We start from the raw sequence: 24,032 nt of genomic DNA, 5'->3' as shown, positions 1-24,032 counted from the left end.
AATTACCTTGTTAGTGCACTTGATCTTGTCCTCTGACTGGGAGCATTTGAGCTGTGTCAGCTCCTCCTGGCAGAGCTGGAAGTCCTGCTCAAGCTGGTCAAACATGTGCTTCTGCCTCTCCAGCTCCTCCGTGCTGCACTGGTACAGGTGCTTCACCTCCTGAAGCTGGGCGCAGAGCTGCTCATTCTGGGGTGGGGAGGGCAGGGAGGGCAGGCCAGCTGTCAGCCTGAGGCTCTGCAGGCTATCTGAGATGGACTGGTCCCTTCTGGAGAGGTAGGGACAGAAAGGACCTCTCTTTCTACAGGCTGATTTTTCAGCACAAAGGCCAGGAGGTAAGGCTCTGGAGAGCACACATCTTGTTATGCATGGGGCTCTGGATTCAGGCCCCAGCATTACACAGCAGCACCAAGGACAGTGTTGGCTTGGGGTGCGCCATTGCTGCTGGAGCAGTGCTGTGCTATCTCTTATCAATCTCTGTCTATCTCTTCCTCTTCCCCTCCCAAACAATAACAAAAATAGCCATCAGGGGATTGAGCGGTGGTATGCCTGGTTTAAACACATCCATTAATATGCACAAGCACCCCAGGTTCAAACCCCCATTCCCCTCCTGCTAAAGGGGGAAACTTTATGAGTGGTGAAGCAGGTGTCTTACTCTCTCTCTTTATTTCTCCCCTCTCAGTTTGCCTCTGTAATATTAAATAAAGAAAATAATAATAAAAAAATAGCCAATTGGGCCTAGGAGGCTGCTCAGTGGTACCTTGCATGTGGAAGATTCTAGATCCATTACCCAGCACCACATAGAGTCAATCTATCAAAAGAAGCTAAATGCATCATGAGTTTCAGAGTCCATCTTTCTCCTAAGCACTTCTCTGTGCCCGTCCTCAGTAGTTCAAGCCCACAAAACTCTGGCCATGCCCACTGCTTCTGTTACCTTCTCATTAGTGTCATGTAAGGAGGCCACCAGGTCCCTGAGGCGCTGGACCTCAGCCTCATGGCATCGTAGCTCCCCTTTCAGTTGCTGCTGTGTCTCCTTCAGCTTGTCCTTCTCACATAAGGTGTTCTGGTACTGGAGCTGCATCCTCTGGAGCCGGCAATGTAACTCCTACAGCCAAGGTAGCCCGGGGAGGGTGCGATCAGTCACCCCTGACCTCTTCTGCCCGAGGCATGCTGAACCTCGTCCAGTCTGAGAGCTGACCTCTCCCTGCTTCAACTCTGCTCTCTCCCCCTGCTGCCTCTGGGCAGGTACCTGAGTTGCCCTGACTACTGGGGACCATTACCTTCTCTGCCTGGCACTCTGCCACTGAGTTTTTGACCTTGAGCTCGCGGAGCTCAGACTGAAGCTGCAGCTGCGTCTTCAGGAGCTCGTTCTGCTCATCCTGGCTCACATCGTACTTCTTCTGCAGGACAGAGAGCCTGCTCTTCAGCTCCTCGTTCTGTGGCAGGGAGTGTGGGGGGGAGCAGAAAGGTTACCCCCAAGAATCTGCAAGTCTCCTTCTATAGATGGGTGCAGAGAGAAGCATCTTGAGGGACTCCCATGATTGGCTGAGGTTCTCCTCTGAAGCAGATGCTCAGCACTGACTGTGGCTTCGAGAAAGTAGGGCTGCGCACGTGGCTCCTCCGACGGGTCTCCCCGCAGGCTTGGTTGTCAGCCTCAGCCTCTCTCCAGCCCCACTGAGGAGGCAGTGATCCCCAGTGCCCTCCCCACACCAGTGCTTACTTACCTGGGCAGCGCTGTGGGACGTCTGGAAGCGAAGCACCTCATTCTGGGCGCTCTTGAGCTCCCTCTGCAGCCGCTTCTGTTCCTCCTCACTGCTTCGACGGTAAAGCTGGAGCTCTTGCAGCTCAGAAGACATATCACTACACTGTGAGGAGCAAACACAATAGCAAGGCACTTATCACAGGGGCTTCCAGCACTTCACAAACAGGAGTGGCGAAAGTACACACTCTCCTCTTTTCTTTTCCTTTCTTTTTTGCCACCAATGTTACTGCTGGGGCTCAGTGCCTGCACAATGAATCCACTGCTCCTCGTGGCCATTTTTTCTTTTCCTTTCCTTTTCTTTTTACTTGATAGAGACAGAGAAATTGAGAGGGGAGGGGCAGGTAGAAAGGGAGAGACAAAGAGAGATACCTGGGACACTGCTTCACGACTTGTTAAGTTTCTCCCTGCAGGTGGGGAACAGGGGCTCAACCCCCAGCCCTTTCACATGGTAATATGTGTGTTCAACGGAGTGGGCCACAGCTGGCCCTGCTCTTTTTTCTTTTATTTACATGTTTAGTAATTAGAGAGAGAAGGAGAGAGAACCAGAGCATTGCTCGCTGGCATTTGCAATGCTGGAAACTGAACTTGGAACTTCATGCTTGAGAGTCCAATACTTTACCCACTGCACCACCTCCCTGGCCACAGAACATTCTTCCTTTATTGGAATATACATGAGGACAGCAAGATCCCAGCAGATCATCTCCCACCATAGCAATTGCATCGGTGCCTAAGAGAGTGATTCTACATCGTCCAGCAGCAGGTGAGGGGTGTGTTAGTGGGGAGGAGCCATGCACCTTCCCTACCTTCTTCTGCATGTCCTGCACCTGCTCCTCAGCTCCCAGCAGCTGCAGTCGTAACAGCTCTGTTTCAGGATCGGGCTCCAGAAAGTCCATTTCCATGGTCTGAGACTCTGCCGATATCGTGGTCCTTAGTGTCTGGGACTCCAGCCATCTCTCCGTTGCCCTTCGTGTCCTGCAATCCCAAACCCCACAGTTATATCTGGAAGTATCCTGCCAAGCGTGCATGAGTGATTCTGGTGCCTTGGCTTTAGGTAAAAGGTGGTCAGGAACCTTCCACTGAGATCCTGCTGATTTCTTGGAGAAAAAAAATGCTTTGGGAGTTACAAGAAGAGACCCCTGACATCTCAGTCTGCCATGTCTGGCTCTGGGAGACCCTATAAGTTCTAGTGTCCAGCTGGGAATGGAGGCTGGGTCTGAGTTTGAGCCAGCTCTAACAGGGGTGGGAGGTGGGGAATCTGCCATTAGACTGAGTCAAGTCTATGAAGACATAAGGGAGTCATTTATTTTAAACTTTAAAAAATTATTTATTTTTATTTAATGGGACAGAGAGGAACCAAGAAACTGGGGGGTAGATAGATAGCACTGCTTCACCACTTGTGAATTTCCCTCCTGGGGACTGGGGTCTTGAACCTGGGTCCTTGTGCATGGTAATGTGTGCACTTAACCAGGTGCACCACCACCACCACTTGGCCCTGAGAAGGGATTCATTTTTTTATCGACTCTAGGGCAGAGCACACCAGATCCCAATGGAAGGAATGGAAGAAAGCCACACTCGAGGTCTCTCTCAACTCTAGTCCTGAGACCACTGGGTTGAAGCTCCAGGCCTGCTTCTAGGCAGTTTCTGTACCTATCAAATGCCAGGGAAGAGAGCAGCTCTCCTGGGGCATGGAGCCCCTCATTAAGCCTGGCCTCTGCCTTCACCAGTTGTGTCAGTGGAAAGCCCAAGATGGCGCCCAGAAGAGTCCCACCGCCTCCTGGCTGTACCTCTCACTCTCCAGGTCTGCAAGCTGCCCGGTGAGGCTGCTGTTGCTTTCCTGCAGGGCCCGGTACTCATCATTCAGGAAGCGGTAGCGTTCCCGCAGTTGCTGTAATTCTTCTGCAGAGGACAAGCAGAGAGGGCTGAGCTTCAAGGGAGGAGGCATTGGCAGGCAGCACACACACACACCCCAAACACACCTCACAATTCTCCTCCCTGGCCATGTGACAGGTAGCAATGGAAGAGCTTCTTTTTTTGAAAGAGATGCCCCATTGTACCCCTCCTACCTTATGCTTTTGTTCACTAATCCTTTCTTAAATAAAAAATTTAAAAAAAAAAAAAAGAGAGATGCCCCATGGGGCAGCTTAGAAGACAAGAGCCCAAAAAATTGCCCACTGGGATGGGTCTTTGTCTCTTTTTGGTAGATGCCCTGCTTTTCCTCTTTCCAGAAGATCTAGGCTTGTGTGATCATCTTCAAAACCCTAACCAAATGATTTTAGGAGTTCAAGAGGGTTTACTTTTTTTATTGATTTTTTTTTTAGCCAGAGCACTGCTCAGCTCTAGCTTATGATGGTAAGGGGGGTGGAACCTGAGGCCTCAGAGCCTCAGAGCCTCAGTCACAAAAGTTTTGGGTTTTTTTTTTCCAGAGGACCAGGCAATGTCACACTCAATAGTGTGTACATGTTACAACACACAAGGATCCAAGTTCAAGTCCCCACTTCCCACCTGTGTGTGTGTAGGGGGGAGCTTAATGAACAGTGAAGCAGTGCTGGAGATGTCTCTCTTTCTCCCTATCTCCCTCTTCCCTTTCAATTTCTCTCTGTCTTTACTCAAAATAAATCCATACATATATAAATAAAAAACAAAGTATTTTGCAGAAACATTAGGCTCTCTTCCTTGCGCTGTGAGGGTGCTAGACCCAGGGGGACAGCATACTAGTGATGCAAAACAACCTTCATGCCTTTGCCTCTCAGTTCACAGGTACACCTGCATCTCAATCTGCCGTGTCTGGCATGTCTGGCTCTGGGAGACATATGTTACATATGTGCATAAGTTACAATGCAGACAGAAAGAGAAACACCTGTAACACTGCTCCACCACTAAAAGTTTGAACCCTGGTCCTTGTGGGAGATAGAGTAGGGGACACACACACACACACACACACACACCCCTGAAACACTGCCTCACTACTGGTGAAGCCTCCCCCCTACAGATGAGTAGTGGAGACTTAAACCTGGGTCCTTGATCATGGTAATGTGTGTGTTCTACAGGTGGTGCAACTGCCTGGTTCTCTAATATTTTCTCTTAAGTTGCGACCAGGGTTATCACTGGGGCTTGCACAGTGAATCCACTGCTCTCAAAGGCTTGCTTTTCTTTTTTCTTCCTTCTTTCCTTCCTTTCTTTCTTTCTCTCTTTCATTCTTTCTCTTTCTTTTATAGGACAGAAAGAAGTTGAGAGGGGAGGGAGAGATATAGAGGAAGAAAGAAAGGGACACCTGCAGCCCTGCTTCATGGCTCGTGACGCTCCCACCTCCACCTCCCAACCACAAGTGTCACCACCTGGTCCCTATTCACCAGTTTTTATAGGTATGAAAACTGGAAAATTGAGAGCATTTGTAAGCAGACCTAGTTCATCCTGCTAATCAGCAGAGGTGGCATTCTGAGTGGAGGCCTGCCCACCTCCAGCCCCAGCCTCCCTGCTGTGCTAACCTCCTCAAACCACCAGCCTGAAGGCTCTTCTGAGAAGCTTGCTCTAGTTGGGAAAACTTGCAGAGTGCTTTTGATTTCTTGTTGACTGTCTCTGTTTGACCTGGCCCAATATAGTTTCCCCTATTATACTCGGATCATAAATCTAGCCTCAGCATAAAGGCACATTCTCTGATGTCATGAATCTTAGCAACGACTGTGGAGACTCTCTGTCCAAGGGAGCTTTGAGCCTCTGGGTACCACGTGTTTGCCTGAAAATAACCTCTCTCCCTCTCCAACTGGCTCATGCTCTCATTTGTTATCCTCCAAAGTTTCTGTTAGAGGATCCTAAGACTAGCAACCTGGGACGGACACACACACACACACACACACACACACACACACACAGCCAGTCCTGCTCACAGATTAGCCTAGGCAAAATGCCATGATACCAGAGTCACAGGGAGAGCTGCCAAAGGTGACAGCCCCCTGCGTCCCACCCCAGAACAGGAAACCTTCCCAGGGAGGGCTCATCTATGGCCAATGGCTCTGAGGGGAAGAATTCTCAAGGTACATGGCCCCATGCTATTTCTCACCCTACCATGGGCTGGCTGTGTGGCATGTGGGTATATTCTCCTTTCTCAGAGTCTTGAATTCAACCTGGACACTTTTTTCCTAAGATTTCCAATTCAAGATCTTAAACTACCACCTGCTATCTTTTTGCTACTAGCTCCCTTAGCTTGATGAATTTATTGTTTTTTTTTTCATTTTTCTTTTTATTTGATAGGACAGAGAGAAATTGAGAGGGAAAGAGAGAGGGAAAGAGAGAGACACCTTCCATACTGCTTCACCATGCAGGTGGGGAACTGGGGCTTGAACCCTGGTCCTTGCACATGGTAACAGCCCAGTGTGCCACCATAGGGCCAAAGATATTATTATTATTTTAGTCTTTATTTTTATATTTTATTAATTACTGAATAGAGACAGAACTATTGAGAGGGAGGTGTAAATAGGAGAAAGAGAGACTTGCTGAAGATCTGTTTTACCACTTGTGAAGCATCCCTCTAGCAAGTGGGGACCAGGGGCTTGAACGCTGGTCCTTGCACACTGAAACATATGTTCTTAATAGAATATACTACCACCCGGCCCTGAATTTTACTATTTTTGCCACTAGGGTTATCACTGGGGCTCAGTGCCTGTTTGGCTCTACCATTCTTAGCAGCCAATTTTTTTTCCTCCAAGGTTATTGCTGGGGCTCGGTGCCTACACCACGGATCCACTGCTCCTAGAGACTATTTTTTCCCTCTTTTTTGGTTGCTTTTGTTGTTTTATCATTGTTGTGGTTATTATTATTATTGCTGTTATTATTGATGTCACTGTTGTTGGATAGGACGGAGAGAAATAGAGAGAGGAGGGGAAGACAGAGAGGGGGAGAGAAAGACATCTGCAGACCTGCTTCACCGCCTATAAAAAACAGCCCCCCTGCAGGTCCTTGCGCTTTGCACCATGTGCGCTTAACCCGCTGAGCTACCGCCCGACCCGCCTTGGCAGGCATTTCTTTCTAATTGAGAGTGAAAAACAGAGAGATGAAAAGGCCGGGGGAGAAAGAGAGAAGGAAAAACACTCCACTGATTGTAAAGCGTCCCTTCTGCAGGTAGGGCCCAGGAGCTTAAACCTATGTCCTTGCCCATGGTAAGTGTATGCCCAGTCGCTTGTTTTGCTCGATTCCCCACAGGACAACGACGACCGGCCCTCTGTACCTTGTAGCTCAGAGAAATCTGAGCTGCTCAAGTTGTTGGTTGGGTCGCAACCCTTCATCTCCATCTCTGCGCGGAGGTTGGCAATCTCCAGCTCGTAGTCCCCGCGGATGCGATCCATATCCTCCAGCTCGCCCTGCAGCCGGCAGAGGTCCTCCTGCAGGGAGGCGATGTCGCTCTCATGTTCGGTCGCCGAGTCCTCTGCTGCCTGGCGCAGAGTGCGGATCTCAGCCTGGGCCATGTGCAGCTCCTGCTCGATTTCCTTCAGCTCGCTCTCCTTTTCACGCTCTAGCAGGGAGATCTCCTCCCGTAGAGATCGCAGTTCACCTGCGAAGCCCAAAGTTCGAGAGGGTAGAAAGTATAAGTGAACAAACACATCTACTATGTTCCAAGTGCAGAAAGGGAAGAGTGGTGTGTAGCTCTGTCTGGGAACTCCTGACAAGCTGGCCTCTACCGCAGTGGAGAATGGAGAAGCATAGCTCCCTCAAGTATGGAATAGAGGCATTACAGCACAGAGCGAATCTATGCAGTAGGTGCAATAAAACAGTTTGAGTCTTGGTGCCAAAGGGATCATGTAGTTATATTAAGTGCTTCCAAGGAATTACTGACTCTCGATGACCAAACCACATTTGTAGTATTTTGTTTTATTTTACCAGATTACTGATCAGCTCTGGTTTATGGTGGTGCTGGGGACTGAACTTGGAACCTTTGGTACCTCAGGCATGAAAGTCATTTTGCATGACCATTATGCTCTTTCCACAGCCCTATAGTATTTTTTTAATAGCTTTGACTTTTCAACCATTTTCTTTTTTTAATATTTATTCCCTTTTGTTGCCCTTGTTGTTTTATTATAGTTATTTTTGTTGTCGGCATTGTTGGATAGGACCGAGAGAAATGGAGAGAGGAGGGGAAGACAGAGAGGGGGAGAGAAAGCTAGACACCTGCAGACCTGCTTCATTGCCTGTGAAGCAACCTCCCTGCAGGTGGGGAGCCGAGGCCTTAAACCGGGATCCTTATGCTGGTCTTCGGGCCATGTGTGCTCAACCCACTGTGCTACCGCCTGGCCCCCAGCCCTATAGTATTTTATTAATGCCTTCAGTCTTTCCAAAAATTTTCTAAATTTTTTATTTTGGGGAGGAGGTAACATAATAGTTATGCAAAATGACTTTCATGCCTGAGCTATTGGGTATTTCACATATGTAAGGGCCTGGGTTCTTATTATTATTTCTCTGGCAAGGCATTAAAAAATAATAAATAAAAATTTAAAAAAACAAAAGGGAAACCTAAAAGGAAAGAGTGGATCCTAGATTAGTGAGGACTGTGTTGGGAAGACCAAGACCTCATAAATCTTTTGCAAGGCACTTTCTTTCTTTCTGTCTCTCTCTCCTTCTAGAATTTTTTTTTTAATTGTTTAGGATTTACTGACTGATAGACTGGATAGAGACAGAGAGAGATTAAGAGGGAAACAGAGGAGAGAAACACCTGTAGCATTGCTTCACTGCTTGTGGAAACTGAGGGCTTGTACTCAGGTCCTTGTGCACTGTAATATGTGTGCTCAACCCAGTGCACCACTGCCTGGCCCCTGCATGGCACTTCCTTTCCACTCCTCACTCCCAAAGATGACAGACTATCTGCCATTCATATTTCAATTTCCCTCACCTCTCTCCCACTTCCTCAATAAACCAAGCAGCTTGCTTTATTTGCTATGTGTGTATATGTATATATGTGTGTGTGTGTGTGTGTGTGTGTGTGTGTATCCCTCTCACTTGGCTACAAGCTTTATGAAAGTGGGGAACATGTCTGTTTTGCTCTCATTACAGCTCGATGATCTGGCACATTGCCTGGCAAAGTGCAATTCAACAAATACTGTATTTGTTCATAAATGAGCTGTGTGTGTGTGTGTGTGTGTGTGTGTGTGTGTGTGTGTGTGGTGTACTTAACAAGTTTATATCATCTAAGTAGCATTAGGGTTATTGGAAAACGTCTTGATGTTTGGGAATTTTTTTATGTTTTTCTATACAGAAATTTGTCATGACTTTTCCAGTAACCCAATACTACAGGTACAGAATTGCATACTTGGGCACTTAGAAGAACCTAAAACAGGCATCTCAGAAGAAACTTTAGACAGACTGAATTGGGGGTGTGTATGTGGCAGTGAAATAGCTCACTTGGATAGTGTGTTGTTTTGCCATAAGTACCACTGAGGTTCAAGCCTGGCACCCACAGCACTAAAAGAAGCTTCAGTGCTGTGGTGTGTCTGTCTGTCTCTGCCTTTTCTGCCTCTACAAAAATAGATAGGTAAATAAATAAAATAAATAATATACAAGCAAATAAATACTGAGCCTCTGGAGGAAAAGAGATCTGCTCTCCCAAGCTCACAGAGACAATTGACTTCAAGCCTATCTTTTGCCAGTCTCTCCTCTAGCTGTCTCCTCCCTTTGCCCTGTCTAACAAGAATTAATTGATGATCAGCTCAAGCACAAGTGTCTGCGCTTGGTGCTCTGACTTCCTTCCAATTGGAAAAGGACAAAAGTCTTTGCGCTGCTCCCCCCTGCAACTCAACAAATCAACAGCGAGGCTATGGACCTCTTGGATGGCGCTCACATTCTAGAGTCAATAGGCTAGGGAGGCTTTTTTTTTTTTTGGATGAGGAGGGACTGATCAATCACAATTTCTCTATTCTGCTCCTGATGTTCGGGCTCAAATCCCACTGGGGTCTTCCCAGAGGCTCTGTTCCTGACAAATGGCTTTTTCAGACCCACTGGGGAGTGGAGAAAGGTCTCAGTCTAAAAAAAAAAGCCCTTAATTAGGAAGGGGCGGAGCCTAAGGGCCTGGGGCGGGGTCTAGGGCCCGCGGGGCGTGGCTTCTCGGGGCGGCGCTCGGCGGCTGGGAGTTGGGGGCGCCCAGGACCCGCGTTCTGAAGAGCTGGCGCCCGTTGGCGGTGGGGCTGGGGCCGCAGGCAGGGCGAGGTTGGCGGGCCCTGGAGAGGCGGATTGCGGGACAAAGAAGCTGGTTCTCACTCACTGGTTATCGCCTCCATCTCGACGGCCCCCCCACAAGCGGTCTCCCTGGGGGGCCTCCCGACGCGGGCCGGTCCCGGCCCCCGCCGGGCTGTGGCGGCCCGAACGGCCTCCACTCTAGCTACTACTGTGGCCGCGCGCGCCCCCTCTTGGCGGAAACGGGCACCGCGCGAGCGCCAGGCCGGCTCCCGCTTCCTCCGCGGGGCGGGGGTCGGGGGGCGGGGCGCCGGCGCCAGGCAACCCCACCCCCACCCCCAGGCCTGTCCAGCGCCCGGGGAAAATGTAATCCTACCAACAGCCTCTATTTAAGGAGTCTCCCAGCAGGGCTGGGGTGATAGCACCAGCAGTGGAGCAACAACTGGTCATGCCTGAGCCTTTGAGGTCCCAGGTTCAGTACCCAGCACCACCATATGCTAGGGCTGAGCAGAGCTGGAAAGGGGAAAGGGAAAAGGAAACAAGATGATGCAAAAAGACTTTTCATGCCTAAGGCACCCCAAAGGTCCCAGCTTCAATCCCCAGCCCACCATAAACCAGAGCTGAGCAGTGCTCTAGTGGGAAAATAAAAAGAGAAGAAAGAGAAAGGAAAAACTTAAACTGCTGTGGGGGCGGGTAGACAGCATAATGGTTATGCAAAGAGCCTCTCATGCCTGAGGCTCTAAAGTCCCAGGTTCAATCCACCACACCACCATAAGCTAGAGCTGAGCAGTAGTGGTAGGACTCTGGGGAAGGAGGGGTGGAGAGGGTGCATGATAGTAGAAAAGGACCTAAGTTGATGGTGAAAGTGTCTTTGCAGACATCTATCACAGGCAGATGAGAAACAGTGCCCATGTGTCCATGACTGTGCTTTAAACTAGTAACCCTCCAATAAAATGACTTAAAGATAACAAAAGTCTCTCACTATCCTATTTGAAAGGAAGAATGTCCCTTCGCATAGAAAAAGCGTTTTTCTGCTCTGTGTGGTTTCCTACACGTAGAACATCTTATCTCAAAAAGACTAACCACCACCACCACCCCACCACCAACAACAATTTTTGCTTCATTTCCCTTTCCCTTCAAACCATGCTTTCTGGAATTTTCTGTTATTCTTCTCCATTTTTGCCTCTCCTTCCCTCTTCTGCTCCTATCCAACCAAGCTTCCCCATCACAGAAATGCCTCAGAGCTGCCATCTTACCAAACCCAGTTCTTTTCTGGAAACATTTTTCTGGTCATGGTTCCCAGAAAATGAAATGCTTCCGTAATTCCTCTCACCTCAGTTCTCATTTGCTCATTTTTCCTAGAATGGACCTTAAAATAATGATGTGTCTAGCTATTTACAAAACGGAGACACCCCCCCCCCCCAAACTCTTTATCTGCATTATTCCGGCCATTAGGTTCATGATTTTGAACAAAGGTCAACAATTTGTTTGGCTTTATATGCTAACTTTTCTTTCAGCCACCAGGTTCCAGATGCTAGCATGATGCCAATTGGACTTCCCTGGGCAGACAACCCCACCAATGTGTCCTGGAGCCCCGCTTCCCCAGAGCCCCACCCCACTAGGGAAAGAAAGAGGCAGGCTGGGAGTATGGATTGACCTGTCAACGCCCAAATTCAGCAGGGGAAGCAATTAGAGAAGCCAGACCTTCCACCTTCTGCACCCCATAATGACCTTGGGTCCATATTCCCAGAGGGTTAAGGAATGGGAAAGCTGGGGATTGGGCGGTAGCGCAGCGGGTTAAGTGCTAGTGGTGCAAAGCTCAAGGACTGGCCTAAGGATCCCGGTTCCAGCCCCCGGCTCCCCACCAGCAGGGGAGTCACTTCACAGGCGGTGAAGCAGGTCTGCAGGTGTCTATCTTTCTCTCCCCCTCTCTGTCTTCCTCTCCTCTCTCCATTTCTCTCTGTCCTATCCAGTGACGATGACATCAATAACAACAACAATAATAACTACAACAACAATAAAACAAGAAGGGCAACAAAAGGGGAAAAATAATTTTAAAAAAAATAGGAAAGCTATCGGGATGGGATGGAATATGGAGTTCTGGTTGTGGGAATTGTGTGCCCCTCTTATCCCATCGTTTTGTCAGTGTTTCCTTTTTTTTTTTTTATTTTCCCTTTTGTTGCCCTTGTTGTTTTTCATTATTGTTGTTGTTATTGATGTCGTCGTTGTTAGATAAGACAGAGAGAAATGGAGAGAGGTTGGGAAGACAGAGGGGAAGAGAAAGACAGACACCTGCAGACCTGCTTCACCACCTGTGAAGCAACTCTCTTGCAGGTGGGGAGCCGGGGGCTCGAACCAGGATCCTTAAGCCGGCCCTTGCGCTTTGTGCCACCTGAGCTTAACCCGCTGCGCTACCGCCCAACTCCCTAGTATTTCCTTTTTATAAATAAAAATAAATAAATAATGATGTGTCCCTGGGACTGGACCTTTTTCTCTCCTCTTCCATAAATTTTCCCTGTGGCTTTCTGGTCTCCTGCAAATTCAAAGACTATTCATATGCTAGTGACTCTCAAATGTATACCTCCAGTGCTGAGTCCTCCCCTGATTTTAACTTCAGACACTCAGCTGCCATCATTTAGATGTCAATAGCCATTCCATTCAGCACATTGAAACCACGTCTTAAATGGGTGGAAACATGTTTTAGATGGAATGCCAACATGTTTCTTGCCAAATCTTCCCCATCTCAATAAATGAGCTGGGAGCAGGTGGTACCACATCTGGTTAGGTGCAAATATTATAATGTGCAATGACCCAGCTTCCAGGGCCTAGTCCCTACCTGCAGGGGGAAAGCTTTGGGAGAGGTGTAGCAGTGCTGCAGCTCTCTCTCTCTCTCTCTTTCTCTCTCTCTCTCTGCTTCTCCCCCTATTTTCCCTTCCTTCTCAATTTCTCTCTGCCCTATCAAGCAAAATAAATAAAGTTAGAAACTAAAAACACACCCTTAAAAAAAAATTTTTTTTTTAATGCAGCTGCCCCCACACCTATGTACATCTAATCTTTGACAAAGGGGCCCAGACTATTACATGGGGAAAGCAGAGTCTCTTCAACAAATGGTGTTGGAAACAATGGGTTGAAACATGCAGAAGAATGAAACTGAACCACTATATTTCACCAAATACAAAAGTAAATTCCAACTGGATCAAGGACTTGGATGTTAGACCACAAACTATCAGATACTTAGAGGAAAATATTGGCAGAACTCTTCTCCCCATAAATTTTAAAGACATCTTCAATGAAACAAATCCAATTATAAAGAAGACTAAGGCAAGTATAAACCTGTGGGACTACATCAAATTAAAAAGCTTCTTCACAGCAAAAGAAACCACTACCCAAACCAAGAGACCCCTCACAGAATGGGAGAAGATCTTTCCATGTCATACATCAGACAAGAGTTTAATAACCAACATATATAAAGAGCTTGCCAGACTCAACAACAAGACAACAAATAACCCCATCCAAAAATTGGGGGGAAGACATGGACAGAATATTCACCACAGAAGAGATCCAAAAGACCGATAAATACATGAAAAAATGCTCCAAATCTCTGATTGTCAGAGAAATGCAAATAAAGACAACAATGAGATACCACTTCACTCCTGTGAGAATGTCATATATCAGAAAAGGTAACAGCAGCAAATGCTGGAGAGGGTGTGGGGTCAAAGGAACCCTCCTGCACCACTGGTGGGAATGTCAATTGGTCTAACCTCTGTGGAGAACAGTCTGGAGAACTCTCAGAAGGCTAGAAATGGACCTACCCTATGATCCTGCAATTCCTCTCCTGGGGATAGATCCTAAGGAACCCAACACACCCATCCAAAAAGATCTGTGTACACATGTTCTTGGCAGCACAATTTGTAATAGCCAAAACCTGGAAGCAACCCAGGTGTCCAACAACAGATGAATGGCTGAGCAAGTTGTGGTCTATATACACAATGGAATACTTCTCAGCTGTAAAAAATGGTGACTTCACCGTTTTCAGCAGATTTTGGATGGACCTTGAAAAATTCATATTAAGTGAAATAAGTCAAACAGAAGGCTGAATATGGGATGATCTCACTCTCAGGCAGAAGTTGAAAGACAAGATCAGAAAAGAAAACACAAGTAGAACCTGAACTGGAACTGGCGTATTGCACCAAAGTAAAAGACTCTGGGGTGAGTAGGTGGAGAAAATACAGGTCCAAGAAGGATGACAGGGGACCTGGTGGAGGTTGTACTGTTATATGGGAAACTGGGGAATGTTATGCATGTACAAACTATTGTATTTACTGTTGAATGTAAAACATTAATTCCCCAATAAAGAAATTTTAAAAAGATGCAGCCAGTGCCACCTTGACAGGTTTCAGTTCAGACTGTGTCCAGAGATGCCAAGTCTGGGATGTCAACACTCCAGCTCCAATACTCCTGATTTCCCTGGGCAGACAACCTTGCCAGTGTGTCCTGGAATTTCACCTTCCCATATGACTATCCCACTAGGGACAGATAGAGACAGGCTAGGGGTATGGATCAACCAGCCAATGTCCATGTTCAGTAGAGAAGCAATTACAGAAGTCAAACCTCCCATCTTCTGCACCCCATAAAGATCTTTGGTCCATACTCCCAGAGGGGTAAAGAACAGGGAACTTTCTTCTAATAGAGGACAGCGGGATGTGAAACTCTGGTGGTGGGAATTATATGGAATTGTACCCCTCTTATCCTATAATCTTGTCAATCATTATTAAATCATAAATAAAAAAAAGAAAAGAAATTATGCCACCATACATCCAGTTTTTCAAAACAAAGTCATCTTTCGCCTCCCATACTGCCCCCATGCACCACCTCCCCATCTAGCTCAGTGAATTACAAGGGCTTCTCCTTCAAGGTAAACTCAAAAACATGCCAATTTCTATGGCTCTCATCCAAATCATCATTCTCTGTTGACCAACTTCCTACCAGACTCACTGCTTCAGTTTCTTGCCCTCCATCCAAAATGGCTCAAATGCTCTTTTTTGAAAACTTGAAAGCAGATCCCGTCACCCCAGCCCTGGCTAGAGGCCTCTCAGGTCTTCCCACTATACTTAGAATAAAAGTCAAACTGCTCAGCTATTCTGTAAGGTGCTTTGTAATAAGGTCTCTCTCTCTTTTAGCTTCTCAGAACTGTCTCCTCCCGGGGCCCTCTGCATGCACCTGGCTGCAGCCACAGTGATGTTTGTTCTGGTCTTCAAACGCCTGAAACTCAGCCTCACCTCTGGGTTTTTGTGGTTGCTGTTCCTTCTACCTGGGGTGCTCTTCCCTCAGATCTTTTGAATGACTAGATTCTTCTCAGTATTCAGGTCTGAGCTCTCATGTCATCTTCTCAACAAGGGCTTTGATAACTCCCACCTCACTCCATCTGTCTATGTCAAGGTTACATTATCTTCACAGCATTCATTGCCAGCTCATTTCCTGCCTCTCCTCATTAGAATGTACTCTCCCTGGGCTGAGAGGACAGCACAACAGCTTATGCAACAAATTCTCATGCCCAAGGCTCTGAGGTCCCAGTTTCAATCCCTGGAACCACCATAAGCCAGAGCTGATCAGTGCTCTGGATAAAATTAAAAGTAAAAATAAATTTAAAAGAATGAACCAGGGCTGGGGAGCTAACATAGTGGTTATGCAAATACTTTTCATACCTGATGCTCCAAAGACCCAGATTCAATGCCTCAGCACTACCATAAGCCAGAACTGAGCTGTGCTCTGTTTTCTCCTTCTCTCTCTCTCCCTCTCTCTCTCTCTCTCTCTCTCTCTCTCTCTCTCACACACACACACACACACACACACACACACAGAGACACTTTCTCTATTTGAAAAATTAAAAGACTAAAACAGACAGAAGGAGGAGGAGGAAGAAGAGAAGGAGGATAATGGAAATGGAGTGTCAAATGAAAACAATGTGAGCAAGACTGCAAAGCTACATGGCAGAGCTAGACCCAGGAATCTCAGTGCTCTGAGGCCAATGCTCACATTTGATCCTCATGTGACACACTCCTGTCACTCCTGTCTGCCCTCTCTACCTCCACTGTCCATGTTCGCTGCATCTCCTTTTGCTTATGTCTTCTTCCCCCTTCCCCATCCCTCCCCCTTCTCCCCCTGCTCCGCCTCTCCCCCTCCTCCTATTTCCCCTCCCTCTTTTGATTTGATCTCAGCTCTCCCCCCCATGTCCACTTGGTCGATTCCAAATTATATTCCTCCATGAGGATAATTTCTGGAACCATCCGTTCCACTCTGGTTCCATGGCTGCCAGTTCTTAGCAACATCGCCCCGCCAGATATTCGTCAGGACGCGGCATCATCTAAGTTCATTTCCCACGTCTATGCTCGACCGGACCTGCCAGTATACGCGGATATCTTCGCCCACCCTGTCCAACGCTTGACGTCTCGTCATCCAATCTGGTCCCCTATGCCTACACTGAACTTCTCTGTTCCAGTCTCTTGGAAACAGAGTTGGCAGTCAGCTGAGGTAAAGAACAAACACCTCATCACAGACCCCTGCAAGCGTCAACCCGGCTTTGACCTAGCACGTTATGATTGGGCCCTCCTCAATCGCTATCGAACAGGCCATGGCCGGTGTGCCGGTATGTTCCATCGCTGGGGAGCCAGAGACGACCCGAACTGCCCCTGCGGCTCCAGACAGACTATGACCCACATAGTCAACGACTGCCACCTCTCCAGATTCGAAGGAGGTCTCGAAACTCTACATCAGGCTCAACCTGACGCTGTTGACTGGCTACGGAAGAAGGGCAAACGCTAGAAGAAGAAGAAGGCTCTCCCCAGAATGTACCCTACTATTTTCTAGGGCAGCTCCCCTAAACCTTCCAGAAGTCCATGGAACTAACCAAGTCTGCCTCTTTAACTGTTCCTGCAGAGGAGTGCGGGGAAAGACAAAGGGATGTGGGTTCTGGAAGGGATTGTGGTGGGGGTGTCAGATCCCTTTGCTTGGTTCTAGGGAGCCAGGAAAGCATTTTCACCTGCTCCCCTTCAACGACTCCCAGAGTCCCCCCTGACTCCCAGAGTCCCCTGGTGTCCTCAGAATTCCACCCCATGACCTAACCCAGGCCAGGAAAATAGAGGAATGAACGAGGAATGTAGGGGTAGGGGAAGAAGGCTGAAGGAGAAAGTTGAGCAGTGGGAGAAGGGGTGAAGTGGGAGAGCAAGAAAAGGCAGGGGAGGCCAGAAGAACCAGGCAGAGGAACAAGAAAGAATGGAGGGCTGGTGAAATAGCTCACTTGGACTGTGAGTTGATTTGCCTTGCGCTCGACCCATGTTCGAACCTAGCCCTGCACTGTGTTGAAGGAAACTTTGGTGTTGTGGTCTCTTCCACTCTCTCTGCTTATCTGCCTTCATCTAACTAATAAATAAATAAGTGATAGATAAACTTAAAAGAAAGATGGGCTGGAGAGGTCCCAGTTTCATTCTCAGCATTTCTATAAATCAGAGATGAACAGTGCTCTGGTAGAAACAAAGAAAGAAAAGATCAGTGAAGGAAGGAAAAAAGGAAGGAGCCCACCTGATAGAATACACTTCTTCTTTTTTTTTAAATGATGTTCTCTGTCTTTTTTTATTTTCCCTTTTGTTGCCCTTGTTGTTGTTTTTTTATTGTTGTTGTAGTTATTATTGTTGTTGTTATTGATGTCGTTGTTAGATAGGACAGGGAGAAATCGAGAGAGATGGGGAAGACAGAGGGGGAGAGAAAGATAGACACCTGCAGACCTGCTTCACCGCCTGTGGGCTCGAACCAGGATCCTTGCGCCAGTCCTTGTACTTTGCACCACTTGTGCTTAACCCACTGCGCTACCGCCCAACTCCCAGACTTCGTACAGTGCACAAGGACCTAGGTTCAAGCTCCCAGTCTCCACCTGCAGGGAGGAAGTCTCACAAGCAGTAAACAGTGCTGCCGATGTCTCTTTATCTCCTTCCTCCCTCTCAATTTCTGCCTCTATTCAAAATTAATTATATATATATTCCTTTCGCCACCAGGGTTATCACTGCAGCTCAGTACCAGCACTACAAACCCATCACTCTTGGTGGCCATATTTTTCTTTTTTTTCTGTCTTTTTTTTTTTTGATAAGACAGAAAGAAGTTGAGAGAGAAAGGGGATATAGAGGAGAGAGAAAAAGAGAAACACCTGCAGTCCTGCTTCACTGCTTGTGAAGCATCCCCCCTGCAGGTGGGGAGTAGGGGCTTGAACCTGGGTCCTTGAGCATGGTAATAGGTGAGCTTAACCAGGTGTGCCATGACTAGGCTCCCTAGTTAAGTATATTAAAAAAAAAAAAAGGAAGGAATATAGAAATCAGGGGAAAAGAGAAGAATAGAAGGGAAGGGTAGATAGTATAGTGGTTATGCAAAGAGATTCTCAAGCCTGAGGCTGCAAAATCCCAGATTCAATGCCCTGAACCACAATAAAGAGCTGAGCAGTGTCTGGTAAAAATAATAATAATAATAATAATAAAATTATATATATATATATATATATATATATAGAGAGAGAGAGAGAGAGAGAGAGAGGAGAGAATGGAAAAAAGGGAAAGGTAGTTGAGAAAAAGGAGACAGTCCTGAATTAGGTTACTTTTGTCTGCTAAGCTTTGGGCAGCACAGTGGTTCTGCAAAAAAGCTTTCGGACCTAACGCTCCGAGGCTCCAGGTTCAATCCCAGCACCACTAGAAGAAGAGTTAAGCAGTGCTCTGGTAGAAGGAAGAAAAGAAGGGAGGGAGGAACGAAGGGAAGCTGGGTGGTGGTGCACCTGATAGGATGCACTCCTTACAATGCACAAGAACCCAGGTTCAATGCCTCAGTCCCCACCTGGAGGGGGGAAGCCTTATGAGTGATGAAACAGTGCTGCAAGTGTCTCTCTACCTCCCTTTTTGTCTCAATTTCCCTGTTTCTATCATAAATAAATAAATGATGTATTTTTAAGAAAGGAATGGAGAAAATAGGGAAAAAAAAAGTGGTTCAGGAGGTAGCTTAGTGGATAAGGCATTAGACTCTCAAGCATGAGGTCCTGAGTTCAATCCTTGACAGCACATGTATCAAAGTGATGTCTGGTTCTTTCTCATTAATTAATAAATAAAATCTTAAAAAATAAATGAGGAAACAAGGGGAAAATGGAGGTGGATAATTGAGAAAAAAGAGGAGGAAGTATTTCTCTCTGCTAAGTTTTTGGTAGCACCATAGTTCTGCAAAAAAAAGAATTTCAGGCCTAAACTGGGAAATATTATGCATGTACAAACTATTGTATTTACTGTCGACTGCAAAACATTAATCCTCCAATTAAAAAATTTAAGGGGGTCGGGTAGTAGCGCAGTGGGTTAAGTGCACATGGTTCAAAGCACAAGGACTGGCAAAAGGATCCTGGTTCGAGCCCCCAGCTCCCTACCTGCAGGGGGTTGCTTCACAGGTAGTGAAGCAGGTCTGCAGGTGTCTGTCTTTCTCTCTCCCACTCTGTCTCCTCTCCTCTCTCGACTTCTCTCTGTCCTATCCAACAAGAGCAATGACAATAACAATAATAATGACAACAACAAGGGTAACAAGGGCAACAAAATGGAAAAAATGGTCTCCAGGATCAGTGGACTCGTAGTGTAGGCACTGAGCCCCAGCAATAACCCTGGAGGCAATAAATAAATAAATAAATAAATAAATAAATAAAAGGGGGCTTGAAAAGAAAAGAAAGCAAATGAAAACTCACAAGACAATTTGGAATTGGCATGCCACTTCCATGACAATTTAGTATCCAAGGCAGACTCAAGCAATAGAGTGCTAGGTGGTAAAGGAACTAAATACATATATAGTGAAGGAAAAAAGAATACTATCTTTCACTAATTGAATAAACATTTCCTTATCTCAGAAGAAGAAGGAGAAGGAAGAGAAGAAGAAAGGAAGAAAGAAAGAAAGAAAAGAAGAGAAAAGAATGAATGAATGAATGAATGAAAGAATTTCAGGCCTGAGACTCCAAGGCCCCAGGTTCAGTCCCCAGAACCACCCGAAGCCGGAGCCCAGTGCTTGGATGCCACCCTGACCCCCCCCCCCCCCCCCACACACACACACAATAGCAATCACCTTGGAGCTGCTGGATTTGTTTGGTGAACACCTCTGCCTGCTGGGCGCTGGCTAGCCGCTCATCCTCCAGGAGCCCTGTAGTGAGAGAGAGGGAGGGGGGTCTTCAGATGCAAGGTCCACAGGGCCCAGACCCTGTCCCCATCGCAGACACTAACCCTGCAGCTCCAAAGAGTCATCCTCATGCTGCCCCGCCAACTCTCGCGTCTCCTCCAGCTCCGCCACCAGCTGCAACACCTGTGCCCTCAACTCCTCCAGCTCGGTCTCAGTAAGGCTCAGCCCCCGGTGCTTGCTGAGTGACAGGGAGCCCTTGCCATTGCCTTTCTTTGACACCTGCTCTTCCTCTTCCTCTGCTTCTTCCTCTTCTTCCTCTTCCTCCTCCTCCTCTTCTTCCTCTTCATAGAGAGCTGGAAGCAACACTTCCCCTGGGAGAGATATCCAGGTCAGCAGGGAATCAGGGACTCCCCCCTTCAGAGACCCAGCTCAGTCTCAGGACAGAGGTGGTATAATAGTGCCACCTGGTGTCCCCCCAAGGAGTCCCTGGAAGATCAGACCCTCTATTATCTTCTGTAAGATTTTAGTTTGTGGGACTAGGGCGGTAGCACAGCGAGTTATGCGCACGTGGCATGAAGCCCAATGATGGGCGCAAGGATGGGCACAAGGATGGGCGTAAGGATCTGGGTTCGAGTCCCCTCCCCCCCGCGCTCCCCACCTGCATGGGGGGCCCACTTCACAAGTGGTGGAACAGGTCTGCAAGTGTCTCTCTTTCTCTCTCCCTCTCTGTCTTCCCCTCCTCTCTGCATTTCTCTCTGTCCTATCCAACACAACTATATCAATAACAACAATATTGGGAGTCGGAAGGCAGTGCAGTGGGTTAAGCGCAGGTGGCAAACGACAATAATAACTACAACAATAAAACAACAAGGACAACAACAGGGAATAAATAAATATTTTTTAAAGATTTTAGTTTGGTTCTATCATATGAGATAGGTTTACTTGAGAGAAGGAGAGAGAGAGAGAGAGAGAGAGAGAGAGAGAGAGAGGAGAAGTCAGAGCTCTGGTTCATGCAATGCCAGAGATCAAACCAGGAGCTTTGTGGTCTGAGAAATGGTGCAGTGGATAAAGGCTTTGGACTCTCAAGCATAAGGTCCAGAGTTTGATCCCTGGCAATGCGTATGCCAGAGTGATGCTTTGGCTCTCTCTCCTTTTCATTCATGTTAATAAATAAATGTATTAGGAAAAAAACGGGCAGGTAAGTCCTGTGCTATAATATTTGAGCTATTTCCACAAACTATTTCTATTTTCTTTCTGTGTTTCTTCCTTCCATTCCTTCCTTTGATTTTCTCTCTCTCTTTTCTTTTCCTTTCATTTTGTTTTAAGACAGAGAAGGAAAGACACACACACACACACACACACCTGGCCATGGCACACACACTACCATGAGCAAGGACCCAGTTTCAAGTTCGTGCTCCCCAAATGCAGGGATGAAGCTTCATCAGCAGTGACACAGTACTACAGGTCTCTCTCTCTTTTTCTCCCTTTCTTCTTTTTTTTTGTTTCAATTTTATTATCTTTATTTATTTATTGAATAGAGACAGCCAGAAATCAAGAGGGAAGGCAGTGATAGAGAGGGACAGAGACAGACATACACCTGCAGCCCTGCTTCACCACTCATGAAGCTTCCCCCTACAGGTGGGGACCAGAGGCTTGAACCTGGGTCCTTGAGCATTGTAACACGTGCGCTCAAAAATGGTATGCCACCACGTGGCCCCTTTCTCTACCTTTCTAGCTCCCTCTTCCTTGTCATTGTCTCTGTTTGTATCCAAAATAAATAAACAATATAATATAAGAGAGAGGGGCAGGGTGGTGGTGCACCTGGTTGAGTACAAGTTTGAGCCCCCAGTCCCCACCTGCAGAGGAAAAGCTTTAGGAGTGGTGAAGCACTGTTGTAGGTGTATCTCTGTCCTTCTCCCTCTCTATCATCCCTTCCCACTCAATTTATAGCTGTTTCTATCCAATTAATAGATAAAAGTAATAATACAATTTTAAAAATTAAAAATACAAAAAAATAAAACGAGAGAGAGACCACAGCACCGAAGCTTTCTTCAGTGCAGTGGGGGAAGGGCTTGAACCTGGACTGCACACATGGCAATGCAGCACACTATCCAAATGAGCTATTTTGCTGACTCTTTCTTTTTTTAAAATTTCTTTATTGGGGAATTAATGTTTTACGTTTGACAATAAATACAATACTTTGTACATGCATAACATTTCCCAGTTTGTCATATAAAAATACAACCCCCACTAGGTCCTCTGTCATCCTTTTTGGACCTGTATTCTCCACCCCACCCCCACCCACTCACCCCAGAGTCTTTTACTTTGGTGCAATACGCCAATTCCAGTTCAGGTTCTACTTGTGTTTTCTCTTCTGATCTTGTTTTTCAACTTCTACCTGAGAGGGAGATCATCCTATATTCATCCTTCTGTTTCTGACTTATTTCACTTAACATGATTTTTTTCAAGCTCCATCCAAGATCAGCTGAGTAGTATTCCAATATGTATATATGTATATGTATATGTATATATATACCACAACTTGCTGAGCCACTCATCTGTTGTTGGACACCTGGGTTGCTTCCAGGTTTTGGCTATTACAAATTGTGCTGCCAAGAACATATGTGTACACAGATCTTTTTGGTTGGGTGTGTTGGGTTCCTTAGGATCTATCCCCAGGAGAGGAATTGCAGGACCATAGGGTAGGTCCATTTCTAGCCTTCTGAGAGTTCTCCAGACTGATCTCCATAGAGGCTGGACCAATTTACAGTCACACTAGCAGTGCAGGAGGGTTCCTTTGACCCCACAACCTCTCCTTGCTGACCCTTTCTGTCCCATAAGAGGAAGAATGACAGAGAGACCATGCTACTAATCAGCTGTGGCATATAACAGCACCAGAGATTAAAGTTGGGGCCTCAGGGACCCTGGGCCTGCAGGTCTAATGTTCTAAGGCTGAGCCAGCTCTCTGGTCCACAGTCCCTTCTAGTTCGTTCTGGACTGATATGATCTCCAGTGGTCTTTTATTCCTGCTTTGGGTGCCAAACACCCAGTTGCTGGCTCAGCTGCCCAGCCCTCAACAAAAGAGGAGCTATGAAATAGATAGTCAAGAGAGGAGTCAGACTCTGAGTATGTCTTCAGATTAAATGAGGAAAAAGTTAAAGTTGGGGGAGAAGGGAGGGTGCTGTGGGAATTTTTTAAAAATGGCCCAGGTGGCTTGTGAGAACTGAGCCTTTTCCTGAAAGAACTGAGCTTTCCTAAGAAAGCACTACCTGGTGGCCCAGGATGTAGTGCAGCAGGTAAAGTATTGGACTCTCAAGCGTGAGGTCCTGAGTTCAAGCCCCAGCATTACATGTGCCAAGTGATGTTCTGGTTCTCTCTCCCTCTCCCTCTGCTCTCTCACTCTGACAAGTAAGTAAGAAGACCTTTAAAGGGAGTCAGCGGTAGTGCAGCAGGTTAAGCGCTCCTGGCGCAAAGCACAAGGACTGACAGAAGGATCCCGGCTTGAGCCTCCGGCTCCCCAACTGCAAGGGAGTTGCTTCACAGGCAGTAAAGCAGGTCTGCAGGTGTCTATCTTTCTCTCCCTCTCTCTGTCTTCCCCTCCTCTCTCTATTTCTCTCTGTCCTATCCAACGATGATGACATCAATAACAACAACAATAATAACTACAACAACAATAAAAAGACATCAAGAGCGGAGAGGAGAGGAAAAGGGGGCACCTGGTTGAGTGAACACGTTACCATGTGCAAGGGCCCAGGTTTAAGCCCTTGGTTCTCCCCACCTCTGGGGGGGGGGGGGAGCTTCACAAGTGGTGAAGCAGTGCTATAGATCTCTCTCTCTCTCCTTCTCTACTTCTCCCCATTCTCTCTCAATTCCTCTGTCTCTATAAAAATAATAAAATATTTTTTAAAAAGAAAACATCTGAATGAAATGTTCTTTAAATGTC

At 46.9% G+C, this 24,032-nt stretch overlaps 1 protein-coding gene across 4 annotated transcripts in view; it reads right to left on the bottom strand.

The window, feature by feature from the left end:
• Positions 1–24,032, bottom strand: part of CCDC136 (coiled-coil domain containing 136) — a 42,950-nt gene that overhangs the window by 16,707 nt on the left and 2,211 nt on the right. For 2 of the 4 annotated variants that reach the window (XM_060184197.1, XM_060184199.1), the window contains exons 3-11: positions 20,194–20,460; positions 20,039–20,113; positions 6,981–7,304; positions 3,544–3,655; positions 2,563–2,731; positions 1,722–1,862; positions 1,278–1,433; positions 932–1,102; positions 7–186 (exon numbers count right to left, since the gene is read on the bottom strand). In XM_060184197.1, coding sequence (XP_060040180.1) covers positions 7–186; positions 932–1,102; positions 1,278–1,433; positions 1,722–1,862; positions 2,563–2,731; positions 3,544–3,655; positions 6,981–7,304; positions 20,039–20,113; positions 20,194–20,460 — 1,595 coding nt within the window. Of the gene's footprint in view, positions 1–6; positions 187–931; positions 1,103–1,277; positions 1,434–1,721; positions 1,863–2,562; positions 2,732–3,543; positions 3,656–6,980; positions 7,305–10,001; positions 10,126–20,038; positions 20,114–20,193; positions 20,461–24,032 lie in introns of those variants that run through there. The other 2 variants (XM_060184198.1, XM_060184200.1) reach the window with 2 other exon arrangements.

The sequence above is a fragment of the Erinaceus europaeus genome, unplaced genomic scaffold (genome assembly GCF_950295315.1).
Source record: "Erinaceus europaeus unplaced genomic scaffold, mEriEur2.1 scaffold_627, whole genome shotgun sequence".
Taxonomy (NCBI): domain Eukaryota; kingdom Metazoa; phylum Chordata; class Mammalia; order Eulipotyphla; family Erinaceidae; genus Erinaceus; species Erinaceus europaeus.
The sequence above is the reverse complement of the archived record's forward strand: the minus strand, read 5'-3'. Positions and strand labels throughout refer to the sequence as shown.